The sequence below is a fragment of the Anopheles funestus genome, chromosome 3RL (genome assembly GCF_943734845.2).
Source record: "Anopheles funestus chromosome 3RL, idAnoFuneDA-416_04, whole genome shotgun sequence".
Classification (NCBI taxonomy): domain Eukaryota; kingdom Metazoa; phylum Arthropoda; class Insecta; order Diptera; family Culicidae; genus Anopheles; species Anopheles funestus.
The window spans coordinates 60,199,299-60,227,142 of record NC_064599.1 but is presented as its reverse complement, the minus strand read 5'-3'; the positions used below and the strand labels follow the sequence as shown (position 1 = coordinate 60,227,142).

The window sequence follows — 27,844 nt, the reverse complement described above, 5'->3', positions numbered from 1 at the left end:
TGATAAGCCTACCGATTCACAGACGAGCACCCTAAAACTACCGATTTTTGAAGAATCCTACCGAAAATCACAGACTTTTCTTAATATGACTGAAGAAGTCATTAATGTCAAGAATGAATTGTCTACAGACAATCAAAAACTGCATATTTCTCCCGAGTTTTGGCTGTTTTTGCGCCGCTGAAAACGACAAAATTCACAACAAGTGCAACAAGTTCAACAAGTTCAACAAGTTCAACATTTCCATTTTCCCTGCGGACAACCCCCCCCCCCCCCCTCCTCCTCCTCCCGGTCACACGTATTAGCTGAAGAGAACATGAGCTGAACAGAATTAGGATCATACCGACAACTACCGATTAATTTTTTAGCTTTCCTACCGATAACGAGGAAAACAATCTGGTCACACTGCTTGCAAGGGGATCATGGATTGGCCCCAAACAGCATAGTGAACTATATTGAAATTATAAATTATGATACCAAAATATGTCGTACAATTCGGGTTAATCATCTCAAAATGAACAATCGAAATTTGAACAGATAAATAGATAAATAAACAGATAAATAAGAACTACTATTTTTCTTGTAACAGAAAGTTTGTCGTGTATCAAGGCCTAAAGCGTCAGATGAATGCCCGGGTAGCAATATCAACATACCTTCTCGTTCTGTCTTATGAACAATCAAACCTGCCAAAGCGAGAAAGCATGTTGGTTTGGCTGGTCGGGTTGGGACTCTATTCTTTATTTTTACCCGTTTTAGCATTGTCAAACTTACTAGCAAATGTCCGTTGATCGACCCAGTGTCAGTTCTCTTCTGGCCTGTTTTGTTCGTTCCGTTTTCCAAGGATCTTTGCTTTTGTTATTCATTTGTACTTTGTACTCCAAGCTGAAGGACGGGTTTTATAGATTGGTGTACGATGTTGGTCAAGAAGTGTGTATTTTTAATTCCTTAGCTTTTATCGGAAAATTTAGTGCGTTTTGTGAAGTTCCATATCTCAAACGTTACTCCGGGAGAGGTGTTAGTTTTGCGCTGAATCCAATATTTGATCCCATCATTTCCCGCCATTTCTATAAAGCGCTTATCATATTTCACTTATCCGTGTGTGTATTTTGTTTTCTATATATCGCATATTATAATGCATTCAAGGCGATATATTTTTTAATTGAGTGAAATAACATGGTGTAGTGTGCGTTTATCATTCGCTTAAAACGTTGAAAGTTGATAAGCGCCCTGCTAGAAGTGTCTTGTTGTTCAGATTCGAAGTAAACGATTAACAGCAAAACAAACGTCCATCATCGCCACATTCTGTCCAGTGTGTTCGTCCCTTTACATACGGAACTTTCCGCTTTGCAAGACCAAAGAATTCTTTTGTTTCCAAGCGTGGCAAACCATGATTTTCAGGGAAAGACGATGGGTACACATCAGATGAGTGAAGATAGCAAATGGCGAATTTAAGGCTGCCGTGTGAACATCATCATTTCATCCGAGGAACCATCTGCCGCTTGCTTGACGGACACCCTAGTCGCAAAACGTGCGTAAACACTCGGAAGCTATTATGTGTGGATGGTTATGTGTATGCGTGGCCAGGTGCTAGTGTATGCGTGAGGTTGATTGTTGGCCGGCTTTCGTTCGGTGTGCTGTTGTATTTGGCAACATATTCGCGCGATGAGTAGAACAACACCAACATCTCAACCGTAGCAAGCGGGTAGAAAAGTACGTAAATATAAAATGGCGCGCAATATGTTTTTGTGCGTGGGTATCGTGTGGTTGAATTTCGAAGAATTAAAGTTCTGCGTTAATCAATTGTGACGCGTCGTGATAATGTGAATGTTAAAATAAAATAGCTACCCACAGCTAGTCGTGTGCATTATTTCGCTTCCATTTTCGTTGCAGAATAAAGGGTTAAAAAAAATGTGTGTGAGATTTGTGAGCAGTGATAGTAAAGTGTACAGATAATCGCGCAAAGCGTAAAGCAAACTTTGCCTCACATTCGTCGTATTTCTGTCAGGAGCAAAATTTACTTGCCGACGCCATAGTTTTGTCCCGACAAGATGTGAATGTTTCCGGTATATTTGGTACAAGGCGAGTCGGTAACGCCAGCTCGCTTGATATTCCCGCTGCTACGGCAGAGGAATGGTCTCACCCTCGAAGGCCAAACTTTCCAGGATCGCCGGTCAACAGCAGCAGCAGCAGCTAACGCAGGAAGAGCAGCAACAACAGCAACAGCTTCCATCTCAGGCATCCCAAAGGAAATCGAGTAAGTGAGCGTTGAACCAATGATGCCAAGATTGGCAAACACGGGAACAAGAAATGGACATTGAGGCAACAGTTTTGATTACGTATTCATCCCAGGGAACTGGTTTTTCTACGGTAGATGTTGAAGCAGAGCGCCATAGGTATAGCGTTGTTTACTTTTGACCGCTTCCTCTAATTGGCATTCCTGTCAAATACGGCTATTGGCTAGGTGTCATTGCCCTGGAGACATAAGTTTTTTTTCGTAGAAATTTCATTGGAACATATTTGCTATTTTTTTTTCAATGTAAATCATTCTGAAACATGCCATTTAATTGTTTGTTTCTTAGGCGTGGTAGAATAAAAAAAAACAAAAGAGACGATACAATGAAATGCTATAGATGAACAGAGTACAAATGATTGTGATGATGTTTGATGATGATGACGACGCTGTCCACGACTGCTTGCCGTTGATTTGACAGATGCAGCTGTCGCTACCCCCGGTGTGCAGAGAGCGAGAGAAACGGATTAAAAAATGGGTGAGGGAAATGGGTCCGATCAGCCATGTAAAAAAAGGTCCGTTGGAAGAGAAGTTTGGACCTTTGCCTGTGTGCTAGCATAGGGCAAAAAAGAGAAACGAACCATTCCTAGGATTCCATTGCAGAGCGTGCTCTCCGTATTTCTTTCGTTGTGTGCGTGTAGACCCGTTTCAAACAGTGTTCTTGTCTTGTCAACATTTGGAATGCAAAATAAAAATAAACTGCAATTCCAAAGTCTGTAGAGTAATGAGGTCTCGTAATAGAGGGGTTTTGGCAGCTATTGGAATAACAATGAAAAATAAAAATGACAGATAGGTGTCCGAAGCTCCTACACGATGTTGTGTAGTTGTATGTGTACGGTTGTTTTGGAGGCTGCTTCAGCTGCTCGTGTAAACATGATTTTGTTTCAAGATATCCTACGATGAATTGTTGTAGATTTTATTTTCAAACGAAATCTTTTAATAGTGTGATTATCGCGTAGTACAATGCGCAATGGAAATTTATGGAACACTGCATATATTCCCCACATTTTAACGTTGTAACGACTGTCGCCAAAACTACGAGCGCTGAAATTTGCTCAGTAAACAATTCACCAATACATAGCCAAGGACGTCTAACTGTCAAAATGAAAATCCAAGATGGCAATGTCAACAAAGCCTATTCCGAGACCTCACTACTCTACAGACTTTGCTGCAATTCACAAGATTGATCACCATTTGCATCATCATCTGTTTCTCAGCATCATTTACCAGCATCATAACTTATTAATTACCGTCGTTTTTGGGTGATCCTGAAATTATTACAAAAGAGTTAAAGTGGGTGAGCTCGTGTCAGATGAATTATTATGTGAATTATTAACAACATTGTCGATCACACCTGGTTTTATGTAGATGCATCATTATGCCGACACCAGAAAAGCGAGAAGATTTTTCGACCAAAGATCGGGAACGATAAGCACGGTCGGCACGCCGCTGTCGCCGGTAGCGGTCTCGACAACTTTGGTGGCTGGAATGTTCACCAGCAGTATTATTCGGGCAGGAAACAGTAAGCAGCGGCCCTTGGTAGCCGTCTCGTCGGCTTCGGCAGCTGCTACCATAATGTACCATAATAATTTTCAACCATCAAAACTGGAACCTCTGGCATTAGATTAATTATCAATAATATAAAAACTGCTTCCGAGTACTTTTGTGTAGCGGTAGTCCATGGATCGACAAATTAAAAGAAAACATATCCGCTGTTGATGGAAAACATCACTTAAAGAAGGGTAAAACGTGAATCTTTAGATTAATTTTATGTGTTACTTTACTGTTAAAGTTTTCCTTACCGAGAATGGTTGTACAAAACCGCTCGTATTCCGGGATACCAAATTATTTCCAACACTTTTCGGTTTTGTTTACGTTCGGTACTGCACACCCTGGAACGTAACCAAACAACGCAGGTCAATTATTCTAACTATTGCTAAACTAGCTCCGACTTAACTAATTGCAAACACAGCATTATTAAAATTAGTTATTAAACTCACTACCATTTTTTACATCGATATCAACGCAAACAGGATTCTGTTCGTTCTTTGACAACTGGTCGACCACAAAGCTAGAACGATATCGCTAGATCCTTAGCACGAGAAGGAAACAGTTTCGACACCGCCCACAATTGCTTTCGACCGTTTCAGGCGCTGTCAGCTTACACATACAATCAAAAAATCTTCCTTTTTACACGGATCCGCTCATTTACCGAAACTAAATGTCAACGGTCCATTTCTCTCGCTCTTTGCACACCGGGTATGGTAGCTGTCGAAGTGTGCGTTCTATCGCGCACACATCTGTGGGTTTGTCAATGATTTTTTGTTTGTTTGAATGTGTGAAGAACTGTCGAAAGATCGTTTCCTTTTCTCTTTATTTGTATTGTTTTCACATTGAGACATAAAATATTATTATTTTGAAACAAATTAAACATTAATTTGCTAGACAGTTTGATCCCAAAAAATTGTTATTTATTTAAATGTGATAAAATTATGATACGCGTTACATTGATTTCGTATTGCACTTCACGTTGTTTGCGTTCACTCCACAGATAACAAGGTGCAGTTGGTAAAGGGCTCGAAACCGTTAGTGTACCATCGGTTCTATCTCGATATAGAACAGCATCAGGTCGCAACGAAGATTGAAACAACCATCAAACAGCTCGGCGGTGTAAGTATGAACAATGCACTCTATATAAGTGAAATATTTTAACCCATTCACAGAATTGATAATTCATTCGCAAAAGCAAAAATTATACCAATTCTTGAAACTAATGAAAATTTCCAACCGGCACAAGTGGTGAGACGGAGTGAGAGCGACAGGATGAGACAGTATAGCGAGACATTCGAAGAGCGAGTAGAAAAGTGAGACAGTCAAGGAGCGGTTTCTATTTTCAATCTATGAGTAATGTGATGTGCGTGTGTGTTTTAAATCATTTAATGTCTGACGAAATTGAATAAAAATTGTAATTCTTTATTCAACGATTGATGAGCAAATGCACAAAAGCGTACAGGGAAAGCTTGATCATAGTTTGTTTTATAAAAGAGGCAAAAAGAAACAAAACAAAACATCAATACCATGCAACGCATCTGTCTCGCTCCTTCGCAGCACGGCATCAAAACAAGATTGTTTTTTTTTCCTTTTCTTGCTACACATGACAGCAAAGGTGTGTGGTTTGCATTCTTAAATTCGAAGCGAAAACCAAAGCAAATCTAGTCGCGGAATGAGGATGAAAATAATTTCGCTTCATTAAACGGTGCAGAACGCGTTTTCACTTCACCCTTTTGCGGCCATCTTTGTTCGTTATTTCAGCCTGTGTTTTTTGCTGCTCTTTTAGCAAGTGTTGCCTTTCCTTCGGTTGGTGTCTGGTTTTCTTCGCTAGTCGAAATGCTCATTGCGCAAACGTATAAATGAATAAATGAGAGAAAGAGAGAGAGCGTGTGTGAGAGAAAGAGATTGTGTGCGTGCGCGTGTGTGTGTAATAAGATTGTCTTTCTCTCTCTCTTTGCTCTCACGGATGTTTCATTGCGTACTAGAGAGAGAGAGAAAGAGAGAAAGAGAGAGCTAAACTTTTTGTGTTTCACGATAGCGAATATGGGCTCAACCATTCATCTCACCACCTCATTGATATTGTTGCATTTGAGCGGTTCGGTCGCAAAACGGACACCGTACCAGCGCTCCGTGGGCGCGTCACTGAGCCTCTGTGTATCGCGGTGGGTCAACGCATCATGGTGCGGTGATGTTGCGTTGACGCCTGTGTGTATGTGTGTAAAGTCAGTAAAACACAAAAGAAGTAAATGTGAAGCAAATACTAGTATAGCTACGTTTAAAAAGAAAACTAAAGATATGCGAAAGGTTACTCTTATGCTCCGTGTGTTTGTGTGTGTGTGTTAGTGCAGTGTAAAAAATAGAAGAGAAAAAAGCCGTGCTAAGTAGAGGTTAGTTTAGTGTTTCATATGCTATATAAAATGGCTTTTTCCCCCTTTTTGGTAAAAAAAAAAAGGTTCACATTCCGCTATTAATCCAGTTTTCTTTTTTTTACAAGTAAGAATCTGTATGTATGTGTGTGTGTGTGTGGATGCGCGTATTGTTTCTCATTACACACCATTCTCGTTTGCGTTCTGCTGTACCGTGTCGCGATCGATCGTGTTTCTGAGTGTGCGTATGTGTGTTTGCTGGTGCGTCAGACAGTACGGCAGCTGTGTGAGAGTATGTGTGTTGTATGGCGGTATGTTGTTTGCTGGTGTGGTTGCCTGCTCTGCTTACGACGGGTTGGATTGTCGGGCGCAGTTTGTGGCGTGGAATGTGTGCGTTTTGGGGTGTGGGGTGGGGAGGGGGGCTTGTTTCTTCTCGTGTGTTTGCTGCATTAGTCCATCGTTCGTCGGTTGAATTGCTGCGAACGTGCATTGCTCGTTTTTGTGTCTCAATGTGCCTCCCACCGATCGCTCGAGAACCTGCGGGAATGAGCTCTGATATTCGCCATTTTCTCGACGACGACGGTCGTACGTTCCATTTCGCCCCTGCCACACGAATCGCACAGTGAAGAAGTTTTGCTGTGTGTACGAAACCGGTGAACACCCGGAATGGGCCGATGCTGTGTACGGGAAGGGACCCGTCGATGAAGCTATGTTGAGAGCGCACATCGGACGCATACGTACAAAACGAACAAGCTTATACGATGGACCCAATGGACAAGTCACATCACCGAGTTGTACTTCAATAAATGACCTTAAGTAGCAAGCCCAACTGTGGGGAATGTTCTTGTTTTTAGGGATAAAAACATCATTACGATGGTGTAGGTGAACGAAAGGGTAGGAGAAAGGGTGGGGGAGGGGAGGGGTAGCGTTACCATGGCAATTATGATTTTTTCTATTTGCTCAGCTTAATACTTTCTTTGCAATTACTTTTGACTAATAAAATAATACAACATCAAACATATATTGTATAACCACCCCCCGGGGGGGAAGACAAACGTTTTGGAAAGGGCGTTTTCTCTTTTAGAAACATTTCAAAAATGGCGTTTTTCACCCACAATTTTTCGCCCGTGAAGCATCTACGGGAAAAAAACCACCCGAGCAGCAGGCAATATAATACACACAACGGAACGTTTCTCTTTCGTTTCTGCGACCCGTGTCTATGCTTGCGTGTGCGTTAAATCGGCACGAAAACGCACACCAGTGCGCGCTTGTAGCTCCAAAAACTACTCTAGCTCCTTCTTCTTTCACCGTTCGGAAGCAAAAACAAATCATACAACTGTAATCAACTGTACGGGAAAATGAAGCTGATAGTTAAGCGAAACATTCCGTGTATGGGAGTGTTGTTTTTTTTTTTTGGTTGCCGTTGTTACGGTAGTGTGCGTGCGTGTGAATAGAAACAACAATGAAATACGTGAGAATCATAAGAACACCAGTGAGAAATGAGCGCGTGAGCGGAGAGTGGGAAAATCGTTCGTCTCATATGTGGCTGCACGTTGACTATGTGTGCGTGTGTTTCGTAAAGTGAAATCATGGTGGCTCGGTGTGGGGTTGTTAGCAGCAATGAAGTGTGTTTTCATCTCCTTTCTATTTCTTTCGACGTTGGTGTATGAGCAGTGTATGTGTGTATTGGCTTTTTTTTCTTCTCCGTGTTGTACACGTACGCACGTACACACGCACAACCACACAGGATGCGTGGTCAACATAGTTATGCTTTCGTTTGAAATATGAAGGGTTCCGTTCGATATTGTGAGATGGTTCGTTGGGGGAAGGAGGAGGAGAGGGAGGGGGTGGGAGGAGGTTGCTGTGTGTGCGCATAATGCACAAATGTTTCCCGATCGGGGTGTACTGACTGGAAAGAGAAACGGAAGACAATCAATCGATATCAAAATGAGGTCAATTTGCACAATACACCACCGCGAAGCGTATTTCGATGTACGGCATTTTTGTTTTGTTTTTTGCCTTCACCTGCAGCAAAATGGAATGATTCGTTGTCAGCAAAGTAACTTTTTTTTACTCGCTCGTTTGCCAACATATCTGATTCGTGGGAGAGAAATAGCAACAACAAAAAAACAAAGAAACTCTAGCCTATAACTGTCCCCGCAGTGTGGTTGCCTTTCCAAGATAATGTTTCTCCTCTGTTTCTTCGTTGCGCCGCACTGTGAAATTGTACAGTGGTGGCGCGCGTTTGTACGCTGCCCTTGCGTTGTGTATTCCGTGTGCTCTAGTGTGTGTGTGTGTGTGTGTGAGCGTGGCTTTTAAATGTTGCTTTGTGCACACACCACCGTTTTATCTTTACGCGCTGCGCTTACGTTGTATAACTTTTTGTGTCGCTTGATAGGTGTTTGTCGGGTAAAGGAAGAAACCAACCTGCCCATTTACTTGCTTTATGCCGTGTACGTGCAATACGCAAACTAAAACTCGGGTGCCACACCGTGCAAAGACCTCCGCTTCCAACGCGCCGTACATCCACGCAAACGAATGGGGACGGAATGTATGTATGTGTGTGCATAGCGATTGAAAACGCAGGAAAACAAATGTTTAGCCCTTTTTGTCTCCAGCTTGCGGCCGTACGGTTCATCGCATGTTTAAATGGGAAGTGAAAAGAAAAAATGATTTTTTGCTGTTAAGAAAACACATAACACAGGATAACTAGTGATTTTAAAACAAGATCTGTATCTTTCGAAGTATATTTTTCTATTTTCCTGCTTTTTAAAGCTGCATCTGAACAATATTTAAAAAAATATTTTATCCAACTTTTATTTTGCTAGGTATTTTTGATACAAAATAATTAACCATTTTTTTAGAATGTCGGAAACAGTACCGTATACAAGTGTGTGTGTAAAAGTGTCAAACTTCTATTTGTGTCAAATAAGAAATGACAGTTCGTCTCAGGTTTTTGTTGATACTAGCCCGACACAGTTCGTTACAAAAGAGTGAGAAACGAAACAACACCGTAACCCCTCCCCCCCCCTCCCAACACCCTCTCGGTTACGTGTAGTAGTGAGGCTGTGCGTTGTTTACAAAGTTTTGTTGTTATTTTTCAGGGCAATTTATTTATTTTTTACAACATCTTCATACTCTGTAGCATTTTTAAATTGGTTTTTCTTTTATAAAATAAATAAGCTTCGTTGCATAAGTGTTCTTATAAAAATACTTCATACTTTACTTCATTTATATTAAGTAAAGCAATAGAGCAAAAAAGACGTTTGGCAGCTCAAAACGAAACCAAAAAAAAACGTATAACTTCATTCAAAAACGGAATATATGAATGACGCATGATGCAAGATTTTCAAATATGGTCTGCAAAAGAGAAGTATTTACTGAGATGGGGCCTAAAGTTCATACACGGTACAGAAGAACACAACCTTCATTCACACATACGAGCGCACCAATGTTTTTTCTTCTGCTGTATACGCATTTTAATATGAGCGTCTGTTTCTTGTTTCTTTTAGCACGGCGACTAGAAAGGTTGCGCCTCGTTTACGGAAAGGAAGAATAAAGATTGAAATAATTCTCCGGACATACAGACGGGCCTGTATTTCAATAGCAATGCAGTAGAGTACGTTTCGAACCACAAGCATACTGATGATCTCCCGGGGCATACTCCACATTGGAATATTGGAATGTACGTCTCCTAAGTGCGCTCACACGCAATGCCAAGCTTGCCATCGGCAAACGCGCACGCTTCCTTCTGCTGTATGCATTCCGGACGAAGATGCTCTTTTAGGCGTACTTTATGTACGAGACGGTACTGCGTTGTGGGTGTCCATTTCTTCAGAAAGAATGCCCTCCAATCGGTAAACCATGGACACGCGCGCACTAACACTGCACACATACAAGAACGCGCGTTTCGTGCAGCCTGGTGGTGTGGTGTTTGCTACCAATAATGTATGAAGTAAAGAACCACCCCACCGTTGGTTCGCATACATGTTGAAAGCAAATTGCTCTTACGTTTAGCGATCGTTCACGACGACCATGCGCTGTGTATTTCGATATTTCAAGCGCTGGTACGGCAGAAAACGCATCGGGTTCGGTGTATAACAGCGAATCGTAAGGCAAAAGAGCACCATTTTGTGTATAAATGCAGCCGGCCCAACGACAGCAGCCCCCCGGTTTTGAAATGGGCGCACACTCGCGCTGTGTGCTGACTCAGCACCATCAGTGCTACTTTAATTTTCCTTCCTTACCTCAAATGGTGAAGGCCTTTTTAGTGCGTTGCTACCAACCCTGTGCTCTGTGTCGAGGCTGTTGGCCCTTCTTTCCAGCACGGGGCCTACTAGGATGTTTTGGGGGAGGGGAAGGAGACAAATAAACGTCAAAACGCGTTTTACGTTGCTTGACAGTAGGGCGAACACAGCTCTACACACACCAGACCGTACCAACCGTCGTCTCTTCCGCGGTTTGTTGATTATTTTCGTACGCCTGCTGTGTGTGCTGGCTCCTCGTACATGTGCTGCCACCTAGGGGATGTAACGGGAAGCGTTAATTTTATATCAACATGTATCGAAAAGGAAACGTGTACCCCACAAAGATAACCAGTTCTGCTGTGCTAGTCGAATTCGGTGACGGTAACGCAAAAAGGTATTGCTTATTTTTATCGTCATCGACCCCGTTTGATGTGGTTTTCTTCGTATCGGTTGCGAATGTGTCAATGTGCCTTCGATGTTTCTAATCGCCTTGCTAGCCGGTGTTTACAGCAATCGTGTAAATGAGGCTTTATGAATGGTTGGTTGTGCAAGTATAATTGCCTTCAATCTACTCTGTGTATCGTGTGGTTTTTGTGTGTAGATGGGTAAGAGTAAAATCTGTATGCCCAGTCATATATGTAGGTACATGCTGCCAGCTTCTTATTGCTGTTGTACATTTAATGTGCAGCGGTAACCAACGATTGCATAGCAGGGCTGTGAAAAACGAACCCCTACACACAGTGAGTGGAGGATTAGGGGGACTATTCAAAACCAGCGCGCACCGTGTTGGAGCACCTAATAGTAGGAAAACTGGCCCAGGCACCAACGCAGCAAAGTAAAACCGAGCAAAATCAAACATGGCTGCTTGGTGTTCTACACGCAGTGGGTTTGCCTTGCAAAAGAGAGTAGAAACAAGAACCGAACATGATTCAACTCCATTTTGTGTGTCGTTCTTTGGCTGAGGCAGCGCGCGGTACCGCAACCTAAGTGAAGAATGAACGGAGGAGTGCGTTGTTTTTTCCTAACTGAACGGTTTTTTCTATGTATAGGTTGTTGGATAGAGTTTGCGAGATGAAAAGAGCTTCGGTGAGAGCATATTTTCTTATGTTGAGTTTCTCTCATTTAACAGTTTGTTTACGTGGAACAAAAGAGAGTGATAGGGGCAGCTAGAAAGGGAGGGAGCATAAACTATGGATGTGTACGTATGCTTTTCTTGGAACCGTTTAAGTTTTAGGAAAGTGCGTTTTTTTTCTTTTTATCTTTTTGCAGAATATGTGTATGAACATGTCACGTAAACTGCACTGTACGACAGACGATAATAAATTCGTTGTGCGATTCATTAAAACCATTGTTGAAAATAAGAACAGCAGTAACAGATTTATATTGCGCGGACACTCGTTTGCTTTTGTATTTATATACCTTCGAAAAAAAAAACACATCGTGTCACTGTGTTAGTGTTAGCGAAATGTGAAATGAAAAAGAAAAAAAAACTCAATAGAAAATATAACAAACTTTTTTGTTTACATCTTATTCAGGTGACCGGTTGCTCGTCGTATGCGTACTAGTAAAGCAAAAGAAAAAAATGTTTTTATTTTATTTAAAAACTAAATGCTACAAATAGACGAAGAAAAGATTCACATCTGTAAGAAATGAAATGTTCCACAGTTAAAACGGGTATTCTTCACTGTACGCAAGTTACGTGATTTGAAATCTTCTCGCCATTATTATATGCTCTTTGCGCATTACTGGCCGTCCCATCGAGGTGGATCAACAATAACATCAGTAAAAGAGCGAAATGGTTAAAGATTTTCCTCTCGTATTTTCGCTATATACGAACACAGCAGCGACAGCAGAGGGATCTATGTGTATGTATAATCGTGAACGTACCACTAGCCAACGGTTCAATGTTCTGCACACCCTTCCGATTTCCAATCGAATTCACAGTTTAAACATAACCAGGAGTTTAAAGTGATAAGTGAGGGGAATTCACATGTTGTTTGGACATCGCATTGTTGCTTGGAAAATATGTTCAAAATGTAAGATAAATTAGGCTTTTTGCTTTGTAAACTTTTCTTTCTCGTATTACGATTCCGTTCCGTGATTCCGTCAACGCGGCAGTATTGTCTGTTATTTTGCGTGATTGTTTTTTCTCAGCTTACATTTCGTGACGGTAGATATTCGATATGCCGAACGAAATAGATCGATTTCTCTCTCGCTATCGACTTTTCATTGGCCTTTACGAGGCGAACAAAACACACCGGAAAATTGTGAGAATCGAAAATGGTTCGCATGTTTGTGCTAGTTTTGCAAGGCGTATATTTCAGCAAAGGAGGGAGGGATTGTTGCGCGGGTAGAGCCAAGCTCAAAACGTGTCTACACCTACACTAATTTCGTGTTGAAAATATTCAATTGCCGGGGAGATGCCGGGGAGCTAACAAAAACACACTCACACACACATACACACGAGAGAAGAGCATTTCCTTTTTGGCAATGAGATTTGCTTATATGTTTTAAATGTTGATGGTTGGATCACAGCATACCAAGCAGAAAACAGAAAGAGAATAAAACAGACAGAGAGATTGGTTTGAAAAAAAAAAAATGCATGTTTGAAAAAGGAAATGCAGAGAGGAAATCCTAAATGCAACAACAGAACAGAAGAGAATTATCGTAATACTTATGTTGTGTCTTATGTTTCCTGTTCTAAAGTTTTTTCCTCGATTTGGTAATCTGTTAACGGATAAGATGTCATGTAAATGCTATGCTTGCTGAGATGCATTAGACTGTTTATTGAAAAATATGTGTTGCTGCGATACTGATTTATGTTTACGTTTACTTTCTCCCACAGTCGATAGAGTTCTTTCTAAACAAGGACATTACACACTTCATAACCGACAAGTTACAGCAAGGCGAACATCTTTCCAATGCAAACGCTGCTGGTGAGACTGTCGAACGGAAAGACCTATTACTACCAGCAGTAGCATCACCGTCACCTGGTATTACTACTGCACGCCGCTTTCCATCGGTTCCATCACCGGCAACTGCTACCGGTTCGTCGCTATTGCAGCAACCGCGCCAACAGCAGCAGCATCAGTCGCAGCGCAGTTCGCGTCAACTTCTTCATTTGACGCACCAGCAGCAAACCCACGGTCAATATGTAAATGATTACGAATCGGCGACCAGTCGTACATCGTCACCATGTCCACCACCGATAACATCATCAACCAGAACAACTGCACCTTCCTCAGCAGCGGCAGCATGCATCACTACCAGCAGAGGTGCAGCATCCGTGCAGAAGCAGCAGCAAGTGGTGCTGGGGCCGGAACCTGCCTCCAGCACTGCGGCGTTGGTAGGGTTTGATGGAAAGGTATGGTGTAAATAAAATCACTGCCACAAGCAAGGAAGATGAGTACTCCGGTGAAATTATATTAATGGTGACATTTGCTATTTCTGCTTTTAAGGTTAAACCGCTCCACCTAACGTCCAACAGTCTGCCGACAGCAGCAGCAGCAGCACCACGCAGCCGTGCAGATGCTATGCTACAGCGTGTACGTCAGCAGCAGCAGCAACAGCAACAAACGCAGTACAGCCAACAGCCATCCTACGGTGTGCTACACTCGTCGCCACTAAATCCCACCACCTCGGGCCTAACGTACGGTTCCACACCGACAAAAGTCAGTACACCGTCTCCGTTTCAATCGTCCTCGCACCATAAGCAGTTGCCAAGTCCAAGCTACAGTCCGGCTGGTGCTGGTGTAGGCCCGCTTGGTACTGGAACGCGAACAGCTGCTGCACCCCGTCAGAACAGCCCGGTGCAGCTGGTCCGATCCTGGGGCACCCTTATCTGGAGTGCGGAATATGCGCTAAAGTTTCTGCGTAAAGTGCTCGCTTCCCTACCGAACGAGAACGGCTCGAAACGTTCCCGAAGCGGGGTAGGAAGCACGGATGTAGCAGCAGGTGGACGACAGCATCGACACCGGCATCATCATGGATCGTCCTCGACGCGCCCATCGCAGCACGTGCATCATCTGCGCGGACCGTTCATAAAGATCGAGTGTCTGTCGGCACCGAGTAACTATCGGCCCGTTTACAAAGAATTTAAACGGTGGCCTGTGCTGTTGCGAAACGGGAAAGATCTCGCCGGTAAAAAAAGTCCATTTGCGGACGTAAACGAACCCACTCCCACACCGGAGCGAAAGCAGCTGGATGAGCGAGCTGCTGGCGGGAAGGGTAACGGGCTGGAAACGGTGGTGACGCAAGCTACTGTGGAGGGTACGAGTACAAATAGGATGACGAGGAAGCTTTCCAGCACCATTAGCAACGCCACTGCTGCACGAACCGGAAGTACAACGACGGGTAAAAACGCTGAAACTGTGGTAAAGAAACGGCCACAGGAAAAACCGGCCGCGGCTCCACCGAGAGACTGTGGCTATTGTGAGATTTGTCGCATAGAGTACGATTCATTGGCCGTGCACGTACAGTCGGAAAGCCATCAAGCGTTCGTGCAAAACGACGACAACTTTGTCTCGCTCGATCGGTTGCTAGATTCCTTCGGTGGTGGTGGTGGTGGTGGTGGTGAAGGTGGCGACGATACTAGGCTGGCGGACGGATATGACACCGAGGAGGGTGCTGTTGCTGTTGAGGCTTTTTTTCAGCAGCTTCAAAACGCGACCCGTGTGAAACGGGTCGCTGATGAGGAACCGTTTGAACGAAGGCGTGTTAGTGCACACCAGCCGAAAGCATTAGCGAAAGGCAAACAGGAAAGGAAGGAACGGCAGGAAGAGAAGGAGCAGAAAGGACAGCAGAGGACAACCACATCAACAACAACAACAACAACAACGGTGACGGTGGCGGTGACGACGACGACAACGGCCGCCGCTGACGAACTGATCGAAAGACAAAAAACACCGATCGGTGATAGAACTATTAAGGAAGAAGCAGTAGCAGAAGTGAAACAAGAACAACCGCAAACGCAACCAACAGCGCACGAGGAGGAAAGCAACGCAACAAAAGACGGAAACGAGCAGCGTTTGCTAAAATGCAAGCAAAAGAGTAAACGCGCACAAGTGAAAAGAAAGTTTGATGGTGATCATAGTGAGCGGGAGCAGTGCGAACGGCTTGACAGTGCATTGCGGCAACGCTCAACAGCGCACGGTTCCGACGGTGACGGTGACAAGCAAGATAGTTCCGATTGTGGTAATACTACGCAAGAGCTTATAAAACTTGCCCTCAAATCGGTGATAGCGTCGTTCGACTGTAGTGACAGTGAGTTTCTGGAAGACGTAGAACGAACACTGGACGATTCGGTTCGTCTCGATGAGAGTGGTTTGCAGTGTACAGGCGACAGTGTGAAGGAACAGCAGCTGGATAAGTGTTCGCACAATAGCAAACTGGGTGAAAGTGATAGTAATAAGCGTGCTGCCAATAGTAGTAGTAATAATAATTTAACAAACCGTGATAGTGATAGCAAACAGCAGCAGCAGCAGCAACAGGGTCAAAGGACGACCCGTACCAGAGCGTGCAAACGGCAAACGGACGTTGTTTGTGCGGTTTCGCGCGGTGAACGCCGGAGTAGTCGTGTCGTGTTACCGGCAGCGGCGGCGGTGCCCGTATCGTCAGCATTCCGGGAAGTGACGGGAACATTGGAACATTTAACAGAGGCAAGCCGTGAAGGAATGTTTGGGCGACGGTCAGCAATTCATCATCATCCACATAATCAACTGAATCATCATAACCATCAGAAGCACAAATCAACCCTTAGCGCACTATTGCTCAAACAGCAGCAGGAACGTGATCAGCAGCAGCATCTGCTGGATCTGCAGGAACAAAACCAGATACCAAAATCTGCCGGCAGCGGTCCCGAGTGGGAGGAACACGAAGCGACAGATAGTGGTACCGTCGATCATGCTGCCGGGATGAAAGTATTAACCGAGTTTCGAAAGCAGCGCGCAGACGACGAGTTGAACCCGGATAAAACGGTGTTGTTAGTTGAACCGGTACCACGGTCAGCGGTCATAGCAGCACCGATCGATGTTACAGTCGCGAACGAGAAGCTGGGCATTTTAGAATCATCAGCCGTAATAAAGCCTACCACCGTCGTGGGTAACCGGCGGAAGCGCAATCCACGGCCGGCACAGCAAGAGGACGCAATGGGATTAAAAGCATCAACGATTGCGATGAACAACAAACACCATCATCGTCATACGCATGTGGCGCATCTGACCGATGGTGTCGGTGCAACCGGTGATGCGGTTGGCACGAAAACGCGTCACGCTACTGAGCTGGCCGCTACGCTGCTCGAGTGTGACGGGTTGGATCCGAAGAATACGAAACGCATCAGCCTTGGATTGCGGCAAAATCCGAAACGTGCAAACCTGAACGAAGACTTTACCAGCCTGCTGGACGAAACGCTCGAACGGTCGAAAACTTCCAACAACTCTGCAGCGACAAAACGTGCTGCACAGCCCCGCGTACGGGGTCCAGCGAAGGGAAAGGAACAGACGGTCTCGAAGCAACAGTCCAGTAAGGTGAACGATGAAAAACCGAACCGTGGCTGTGACGAGGTAGAGGAGAAGGAACAAAAGCACGACACGTTAGAGCACGATCGGCTTACGGGTGTCACGGCAGGTGTTGCGACGAGCACAAAGCGTACGACCGGAACAATGGTCAGCAAGAAGGCGGCCGCACTGGAGGACATTAAGGTGCGCGGTATACGATGGAGAGCACCGAGTCCGACGACGCGACCGCCGGTAAAATCCCCACTGCTGTATAAGGTGATCGATCACCAAGCCGGAGAAGAGCCAATCTCAACTTGCGAGGAACTGAACGAACGCTTGACGACATCATCCTCCCGGTCCGCAACAATGGGACCGGGTTCGCATACATCGCGCAAAGAATCGTCGACTGCTGTCGGTGGTGGTACTAACACACAATCCGCTAGCAATCAGCCACGAGCATCTAAATCTTCCACAACAGGAAAGCCATCGGGTAGTTCGCCCGGCAAGAAGAATGGACTGATAGTGAAGATAAGGCGCGTGCGCCAGTCCGAGCTAAGCCTGTTGAATGATGAGGCGGAAAATTTCATGTTTCCCCGAAAGGACGACAGCAGCTCGGACGAGGACACTGATGATGATCGGCAAACGTCGTCGGAAGGATTCCATGCTGCCGGTGGTAACAATTTCTCGATTGATTTAGCCAGCAGTAGCGAAGGGGACCGAGGCGTGACGACGATAAAGAAGGAAGCGGACAGACACTCGGAAGCGGAGCAGCAACACGTATCGCTTAGTGAGGAAAAGCAACAACAAACTGCCGGCAGTACCGGTGGTGGTAGTAGAAAGCGTAAGAAAGCGACTGCTGCAACTGCTACCAGAGCTGCCTCGCCGCTTGGTAGTGATCATTTGTCGTCTCCAACTACGCAAACATCACCATTAAAATCCGATGATTCCGCATCGGTTGGGCCGGTACTGAAGCGTGCACGGCTCGAACCGAGCGGGCGCCGGAAAGGCCAGAAACACACAGCCGACTATGAAAAGGGTCAAGATCCTGCCGGTAGCAGGATGCGATTTCCAGCGGCCCCCATCCAGCCAAGCACCACAGTAGCAGTAACAAAAGTGTTGCCCGTATCTTCCAACGATCGGTTACGGCGCCGCCGCAGCCAGTCGAGCGCATCGGAAGATAAGGGACACGAGGAGAAGCATGCTGATGAAGCAGCAGAAGCAAAAGCGTCTGATGACGATGAGGAAGATGTTGAAGCAGAGAAGAAGGAGGAGCATAAGGGAAAGAGAAGGAAAGGTGGCGTGCGTGGACGACGCGTACAGAGAAAACCCGACCGGGATGAGGATGCGGTCACCAGCAGTACCGCCGTACCGTTGCCGACGATTCTTTGTATTAGCTGCGTCGCGCGATCGTATCGTGGACGCGGCCGTGGTCGCGGCGGTGTCGCGGGTCGTCGTGGACGCCGTGGCGGTGTAGGGCGCGGTGGCAGACGAGCAAATCGTTTGCAGCCCGGCTCATCGTCATGCACGTGCCATTTGTTGGACGCTTCGCGTATGCCACCACCTTCCAGCAGGCGGCGTAACAACGAATCCGTTGAACGTGCCGGTACGCCCGTGTCTCAGCGTAGCACTGGTACGCGTGCGTCCAAAACGAAAACCACTCCACCGAACGCAGCAGCACCTTCATCGTCATCAGCACTGGCAGCAGCAGCATCATCTATTATGGGCAGCAACAGTATGTGTGGAAGCTACATCAAGGGCAAGGAGGATGGGATGGGGGCAGTATTTAAATGGATCAACTTTCGCAAGCGCTGCGAAGAGATCGAACCGTATCGGTTCGCGTTCGAGCGTGTGCCCTCGCTGGAACCGTGGTACGAAACGTTCCAGCGGCAGGACGACGGCACGGAAAAGGTATACGAATATTTTGGCAGCACTGGTAAGTGTTAAAGCGAATCGTGCAGATGTATTACATATACTTTATGGGTCCCTTTCTTCGCGTTCCGTATCGTTTCAGGCTACCGGAAATTACCGTACGAGATGGGTCCGTTGCCGGCCCTGGGTCAGAATTGTTGCATACTCAACTACAAGGTTATCGCGAGCCGTAAATCGAATCGTACCGCATCACTGCAATCTTCTTCATCGGTCTCAATGGAACCTGCGTCACCGAGCGGTAGTAAGAGCAAGCCAGGATCAAGGCTTAGTACGTCCGAGGTGCAAAACATCACCAGCAGTGGGAGTGGCTCCAATTCTGCTAGTGCTGTTAATGAGCCAGATGGGAAAAAATCATCCCCATCCTCATCACTGTCCTCGTTGCCATTGAAAAAACGTAAGCTGCTACTGCAGGACGGTGCTGGACATTCGGGCAGCTCGGTCAAGGCTGATGGCACGACCGGCATCATCGAGGGAACAAGCCATAGTAGCCGAATAGCGCGGCTGATCGCTGGTGGAAGCGAACGACCACGTAAATCGCCCCGTGAGCACGCTTCCACACTGGCGATACTAAGTCTGCTCCAGCAGCAGCAACACCGCAAGCGGGCAGGAACTATCAAGATACTTACCAGTCCAAAGAAGGCTACCACAGCGACGGCAACACAAACGACAACCCTGCACGAGCAGCTCCTGCATCAGGACGCTGACAGCAATGGGGAGGAGTTGAGCCGTTCCTGTTCACGTGCGAGCGAACGTGGCAGTTCGCGGGCAGGTTCGTCGACCGGTGGTATCAAGTTCGACAGACCGCTCTTTCCGGACAGCAGCTACGTAAACAGTCGTACGTTGTGCCTAGAGTTGGATGCATTCCTATCGGACGAGCTGAAACGTATCGCAGGAGAAGGAGCACCTTCCACATTGGATGGTATTGTGAAAAAAGAACTATCCGAATGCATCGAGGCGGAAGATGAGCGTGAGCTGCTGGCCGATGGTACGTTGGTACAAAGCAAACCGGACTGTCCGACACACGAACATCCAGCGGGAGAAATGTTCGACGAGTTGGATCAGGAATTGCTTCCTCCAGCGTCGGTTGTGCAAGAAGGCATTGCAATCGAACGGAATGGACTGTCCGTAAGCAAGCGTGATCTGCTCGATGTGTTGCAAACGGTCGGCACGGAACCACCGCTTAGTCTAAAGCTCGTTCAGCGATGTGAGACGGTGGTAAAGAAGATCGTTCAGTACGATCGTAAGGAGCGATCGATGCTGGCTAGTGGAACGGGTTCGGGACTTGCCATTTCATCCGCTTCACCGGTGATCGGTCTGCAGCTGTTTGATAGTGGTTCGAGTCTGGCCACGTGTGGACCAGGTAGCGGTGTCGGAAGTGTCGGAGGTTCATTTCTAAAGAAGCGCATCAACCGTACCGGTTGGCCAACGAACAAGCGTAAGATTGGTACGCGTACCAGGCAGCAGTCGCGGTTCATGCTACCAGCGGCCAAAAAGTCCCTCTCGAGGGAGTCGGTAAAAAAGGAAGAACCAGAAGAAGGGGTGGAGGAAGAAGAAATTAAGGATGAAATCGTTGATGTGTCGCGACAGTGTGTGTTGAAAAGTCACGACGACGATGAAGACACGGACGTAGAGGACGATGATGAGGCGGAGGATGGTGAGGCGGGCGAAGAAGAGGAGGAGGATGGTGGTGAGGTGGTTGTTGCCGGTAGGGATGAGCCCGAGGACGATGAGGATGATGCTGACACAATAGTGGAGCAGAAAGTAGAAGTAAATCCTGCTAGGTGTATGCCCAGAAAGGACGTTGCGCAAGCAACAATCAACGAAAAGACTGACTGTATTCGTCGTAAACAACCGGACAGCAAGCAAGAGAAGCAAGGAAGTATGGCGAATCGTGCCGGACTTCGGAAAATGGTGGAACGAAAAAGACGGAAACGTTCGTTTGGAAAGCAACACGAAACACATAAAGCGAGTGTCTCCAAACGTGAACATATCAGCAAACTATCGTGTAAGGAGCAAACGGACGATGGTGGTGAACAAAAGAAGGAAGACCTCGAAGTAAAGGATGCGACAAACCGGCTGAACGCGCAGGAAAGTCTCCATGAGCAAGGCTGTGAAAAGGAACGACATCCCATTGCCTACGATTCGATGCCCACACTTCGAGCGGCGCTCATGCGGGACAACAGTCAACTGCAGCGCAACATGGCTTCGTCGATGTTGCTACCGTCATCGCCTTCGAAATCATCGTTCTTAAATCCTTCTTCCAGCGCTGAGCTATTGGAACGCGGATCTTTACGACAATCAACGGCCGGTTTAGCACCAGGGAGTTTGAATCGTGGCACCGTGCCACATTCGACAGGCCGCGAAGCACCGGCGATGGATTGTGAAAGTTTGTTGTGTCCTGCATCTAGCCCTGGTTCCGGTACCGGCCCGTTGCTGGGTGCTAACTGCTGCAAATACGTAACGAAAACCACCACCACAATGACGCGAGTTGATTACGACGGTGGAGGGAATGTTACGTCCAGTGGGTTACCACCGCTAAAGCTAAAACATTCCCGCGAAGACGTATCCACCAACAACGAGGAAGAGGAGCAGCAACACTCACACAGGGAGGACAATCGCCAAAAGCAATCCGGTGCTACGAATCGTTATCGTGGCGCAACCGCCAGCAGTACGTTGGTTGGATCTGCTGCACTGACGGCAACGCACGATAGTGATGATAAGGAGTGTGACTCCATCAGCTCTCGAAGCATCTTCGTCAGCGATGACTGTGATACAACTTCGTCCTCGACCGCCATAAACCCGCCAGACGATCGACCACCTTCAACCGGTGAATTGCCATCCGTCTCCACTGGTCATGCTAATCATCTTCATCACACTGAACCTGTAGTTGCCACTAATGCGCATTCGTCTGATGTTACTTCCCCTTCATCGTTACCATCAAATCCCCGCCTGCTGTCCAATACGAGAGTGCGACGAAAGGAAAGTTCGGGGAATGAAGAATCGATTCCAAACGAAGCAGAGTCAACGCACAACAACGAACTACCGTCGGAGAAATATATGCTCGTCGACGCACTTACCAAATCTCCGCGTACACCGAGTGAAAGGATACGCAACAAAATGGTCAAAAATCGGCGTGTTGCTATCCGGATGGAATTGGCAACTGTTGCTAAGAAGAAGCAAGATGCAGCGAAAACCCATGACGACGTCGTACCGCCGTCGAAGCGCCGAAAATCTTCCTCCTTAGGTCCGCCACTTCCACCTCCGACAGTGATGCCACTTTCTCCTCCGCTAACAACTTCAACGTCCTCTTCATCCTCCTCGTCGTACGGTGCAGACGATAAGGCGCCCTTATCACCTGTGGGCGTTGTAACATCTGTACGGCGGAAAACGCACACGGACGATAGAATCATCGGCGAAGAACTGCTACAGGACGAACAAAGTTTGCAACATTCGTCCAGTGCCAACAGTGGCAAGGTAACCGAAAACAGTGCGGGGATTGTTCTTACACCATCGAAAATAAAAACTCGCTCATCAACGTTTGGCCATTCGCCGCCAAAACGCACCTATGGCGGAGCGAAACTCTCATTGAAGAAGCTCCCGTTTGTAAGCTTGATAAAAACAACCTTTGTGCCGGACGGAGGGACGACTGACAAAGCATGCACGCTTGTAAATGGTACCCAAAGTCTTTGTACGAAAAATGCTAACAAAAGCAATCGGCGTAGAAAGTCGGTTGATAAGAAAACGGGTAATAAGTCGTCGCCATCTGTGAAAAAGGTGCTTAAGAAGAGACAAGAACCAAAGCAAAACGTTACGATGGCTAAGAAGAAACAAATCAAACCTGTTACGGGCGGTGTCGGTAGTAAAAGAAATAAAAAGTTGTCTGCAAGATCGAAAAAGATTGGGGCGCGTAAAAAGCTACAAAAGCGCGTTGAAGATGTTGTAAGTAGTGGCCATTTTAACAACAACAGTGGTGCAATTACGAACGATGGTCTTGAACATCAGGAGGAGGAAGATCCGTTAGGTACTGCAAACGAGCGGGAAAATTCGGTCGAACAGCACCATACGGACGAGGAGCGTAATCATCGGCAGCATCATCATCACACGACAACACGGGTACACGATCTAATGGAGGAACATTTGATTGAAGAAGAAGAAGAAGAGGAGGAGGAGGAGCTGTTGAAGAGAAATGCAGTTGTTGAAGAGGAGGATGAGGAAGATTTGGATGGAGTTGATGAGGAAGAGCACTACGAATTGCTCGAGCTGATGGAAGTGGAGGAGCAAGCAGAAGAAGCAGACGAAGAAGACGAGATGGGTGATGTGGCCGACGAAGAAGAAGAAGAAGAGGATGCACATCAAGCAGAAGAGGAGGAAGAGGAGGAGGAGGAGGCGGAGGAAGAAGAAGACGCTTTGCTGACGGGTGAAGATGAAGTAGCGGAGCGGCAGCAACGGCAGCAGAAGCGGCAGGATGACGAGGAACGAAAGCTCATCATGGCCGATCATGACTACAGCGATCAACACGTCGATCCTACGCTAGCGGATGCCGAGTTTGTTGAGGTGGAAGAGTTGGAAGAGGACGATCTCGAGAGTGATGAGGAAGACGATCTCGGTGAAGAGGAGGAGGCAGAGGAGGAGCAGACGGAAGAAGACGAAGCGGAAGATGAGGACGTTGATGATGAGGATGATGTTGAGGGTAACCCATTAACAGCAACTCATCCATGTCGAGTTACTGTAGCACCTTCAGCGCTGAGCTTTGGTAAGCAGCAACGTTTGAAACTAACGTTTGCTTCCTCCTCCGGTGCTTCTTCGACGTTGGCAATTGATTCGGCGACATCGACTACGGTAGCGGCCGGTACTAGCGCATCAACAGCGGCAAAAACCTTCACCACCGCGAACTCCTCGTCTCCGACCAAATACAGCCCTCGGAAGTTGCGGAAACCTCGTGGTCGGTGGTATCGCGAACGATGAGTGCGGAACAACGGTAGCAGTGTTGTGTCCAACGGCTGGAAGTATCGCGCCCTGCTTGTGTAAGATATTGAACAAAAGGAAGCAACCAGCAACCGAAATGGCCATAGTTTCCATTAGTAGTACTGCAAAGGGACACAGGGAAAAGAGTTCCTAGAGAGTGTGGTGGTCGATATTCAAAAGATGGGTGGCGCTGCTCTCTAGTCCCCATCGTGGTGGACACTGCTGGATGTTGTTGTGCCTATGATGTGTGCGCTACGTTGTTTTTAGCTTGACAGAAAACCAAGAGGAAGCATTCTCCACTTTATGTTTGTTCCATCAAATTAATGCCTAATTTTGTTCATTCATCGTTATTCTGTGTAAAGAAGTATGTTTAGCTGATTCTCAGTCGAGCTTGTAACTAGTTTCCGTATCGGTTGCCTTTTTTTTTGTTCTACGTTATTTTCCTTATCGGAAGGTGTGTGTGTGCGGTCGCATTCAATTAGTGTAAATGTATTTTAAGTTATATTAGATATTAGCATGTAGCGTCGTTTAAAAAAAGGAAAGGAAGGGATCCACTCTGTCGGATGAATGCTTTCCACAGGCAAAAAAACACACATACACATGCATTCAGTAGGAAAAGAAACACATAAACACAGGAGTATTATGAAAGTAATTGGAGCAGATAGAGAGCAGAACAGGGTTCAGTGTTTGCTAACGATAGGAAATGTGTTAGGAGTGGATGCAAAAAAAAAACCGAATGTGTACAGACAAAAAAGCGATTAAAGTTAAGTTACAATGTGCAGCTTTTGTTGCGTGTGTACGTAGGACACCGGCGAAAAGATAAACGGAAAGGTACGATTCGACTGTCCTTAGTGCCAAGAATTAGTTCGAATCAATGATAAAAAAAATTGACACAGTTTCGCCCAACGCCTGGGAAGGAGACATGAGATACGAGGGGTAGACAGGTCGTAAAAATGGAAACATTTGCAAATGCACCAGAATGAAGATAGAGCAAGTACAGACAGAACGGGGAAAACGCAACTCGTAGATCAAAGTGTTACAGAAATGCAGGAAGTTACACAAAACGTACGTTTGTTTTGTCTTTTTTCTTTAGGTTTTTTTTTTAAATTTTCTTTACGTTACGATTTTCTTTTAACGTTTTAAATTGTTGCAATCAAACGTTTTAGGTGATTTTATGTTGGTTTATTTTAATTTCATTTATTTATGCTTAGTTTTCTTATGTAGTTTTCACTCTCGTTTGGCGTGTAGTTTTTTTTTCGTACATCAATCGGATAATTATGTAATGTTGAAAGTTATCTCACTTCTTGTCTGTTTACCTTTTTCCTCTACTCTTCTACGACCAACTGCGAAGCTTTTTAATTTTCTAGCACAAATTTTGTTATAGATGAAACGCTTAAACGTTTTTGTTTTCTGCTCAATACCAGCATTGGGCTAGGAATGGGCATGTCTCACCGTCGTCGTGCAAAGTTGTGTGTAATAAATGGACAAATGTACCGTTTGGATGGGAAATTTTGATAGCGATGGTAAACATAATTATCCGTAAAACAATTTGGCATTTAAGGATACAATACTGGACGACGGGAAGGTGCAAAGCTTTTACCTGTCTCGAAGGGTGTTATCAAAATTACGAACCAAACTGAGAGAAAGCAACATACCATTAATCTAAAAATAATAATTAACTGTAGAAAAAGGATGAAGTGGAAAGAGCAGGGCAAAATTTAACACTCGAAATGTGACAGTCTGGAAAAGAAAACAAACAAAAAATCCATTGTGGAATAAATACAAAAATCCCGAACCGTCGACGGATATGGTTGATGAATTGAAAACAAGAGCTTCTAGGACAATGCTGTTTGTTTACTGTTGAAAGAAAAGTGTATATCGCGTAGCATGTATCTAAAGAATGATAAAAAAATCTAGCAACTGATAAGAAAATTTCCTTATCAAATTGTGTGCGTACTATACAGCTATGTAGCATCGTCGTCATGTAACGGCTCCTTTCAATCGATTCTTCCTCCTTTCAAGTGCGTCAACTACTGGTATAAACGGATTAGAAATAATCGAAACTCTAGAGTTCAGTTTCATATTTACGCACCTTACAAGATATAATAAGAAAACAAAATTAATCTCTTTATCTTGTAAACGGTTTTATTAAAAAAAAAATGTAGAGATAAACTAACAGCAATGCGTTGTTACAAAAATAAGCTTAAATTAGTTGAGAATATTTACCATTCTCTTTGAACTGTAACTTTGACAGTTATACTCTAAACGCGTTGACGTTTGGATTTCTCTCAGCACATCATAGACCACAGGCTAAGCAGCAATCATTCATCTCGACCAAGTGTGTGGTGCTGGCTGTGTTGACCGCTCCGTTCAGACGAGTTTGTTTCCTGTGCGTTGGCCAACGTGTTTGCAGATCGTACTGCAACTTCCAGTACTGTAATCTGTTCCGATGCAAAGTGTGAAACAATTTAACACCTGCACAAGTGTTCACAAACACTTTCGCTAGCGCAAGCTGTCACCATTCGTTCGAAAACATTGCGCTAAAAAAAAAGCGCTACGCAGCATACCGTCGCGCAGAAAGCACACGGCAGCGTATACGCGAAGAATCCGCGGTTCGTGTTTCGGCTTCACAGTACACGGTAGGCACGAGTTCTGTCCACTACACCATACATTGCGCTTCCGGAGCAGCTTGGTGAACGTGTTATTTTTTTCCTGTGTGGAAGAAATAAAAGTTCCAGTGCGGTGTAAGTGTAAAACAGAAAAGAGCAAGCAAATATGTGCAATATGCAAAAAAAAAAGAAACATTAAATTTCACTAACCACAATGTCTGCCTTCTGTAAGTGCGTCATACACGGGCAGTGCTGTACGGAAGTATTGCGACAGCGTTTGAATCTTCTGCAAATTTCAAAAGGTGCGGAAGTCTCAGACTATCGGTCATGCTTCCCTGTTGCGGTGGTTACTACTTCCACATATCGTTGATAAAAGAACCATTGTGTAAACGGGTGGTGTCGGTGTTTATCTAAAGTGAAATTGAAAATCCCTAAATTAAAAGGCGAAAAGAAGACAAACGATGACAAACTCCAGGGCTGTCGCGTGAAGTATCCAAAAAAAGCGCATCGCACGCATCGATTTGTATGGGTTGCGGAATGTATGAGTATATTTCGCGATAGAAACAACACAACTAAAAGAAAAAGAAAAAAAAGCAACCGACACCGTGTTGCGTGTGTGCTGCGGTTCACGGATATCTATTGAGTGAAGTTCCGTTTGTGTGTCAGGTGGGTACGCAGGTGTGTGTGTGTGGACGCAGGAGGGGAACATTATTATTCTCCCCCCAAATCAAAGCAGCAACATCGATAGCAACGCACAAAGCAGAAGGCAAATTGTTTTATAAAGTAGGCTGTGAAGTAAAATATAAACTAAAGAGTTAGCGGCTTGTGCGCGTACGCAAAATTTACGAATTTTGCTCTCCAGTATGTGCACGAATGTGTGCGCTTGTGAGTGTGTGTGTGTTAGGCAAGTGAAAAAGCAACGCAAAAGTGTTTTTGTTACACATTTTAAACGAATTGATTAGAACCCACCCGCGGGTCCCTTCGCTTGTGTGCTGTCGATAATAGTGTAGTGCGAAGTATGTTGCTCTTTTTTCAATAAAAATTCATTTTTGCGCGAGAAAGCGAGAGAGAGAGTGAAAGAGAAAACCGTAAAGTTAAATTTTGCCAAACGCCTTTTAAAGCTTTAGCAATCTGATTAAACGAAATCGTATTTTACGTATTTATTCTCTGTGTTTCTGTGGGAAAATTTGCTGGAAAATTTGTGCTTATAGTGGCAAGCCACTTTTATCGAGAACGCAAGTGCGAGATGAGCAAAGGAGCGAACGCTACAGGAGTGAATAGTGAGCGCGACTGGGTGCGAACAGCGCAGACAGAATAGAGAGCGAGAGCGAGAGAGAGAGATAGCGAGCGTGTAAATGTGTCAAAGTGTGAGTCAGCAGCTCATTCACTATTCATG

The 27,844-nt window shown here is 45.4% G+C and overlaps 1 protein-coding gene across 2 annotated transcripts; it reads left to right on the top strand.

Moving 5' to 3' along the window:
* Positions 1-770: 770 nt before the first annotated feature.
* On the top strand, positions 771-25,668 carry LOC125768325 (uncharacterized). 2 transcript variants are annotated; one of them, XM_049435771.1, is made up of 7 exons: positions 771-924; positions 1,483-1,707; positions 1,888-2,251; positions 4,839-4,957; positions 13,297-13,815; positions 13,910-18,878; positions 18,957-25,668. In XM_049435771.1, exons 3-7 carry the CDS (start codon positions 2,128-2,130, stop codon positions 23,837-23,839), a joined length of 10,614 nt encoding a protein of 3,537 aa, XP_049291728.1. In that variant the 5' UTR covers positions 771-924; positions 1,483-1,707; positions 1,888-2,127; the 3' UTR covers positions 23,840-25,668. The 2 variants fall into 2 exon arrangements, with proteins under 2 accessions (XP_049291728.1, XP_049291727.1); XM_049435770.1 differs by lacking the exon at positions 1,483-1,707.
* Positions 25,669-27,844: the final 2,176 nt, after the last annotated feature.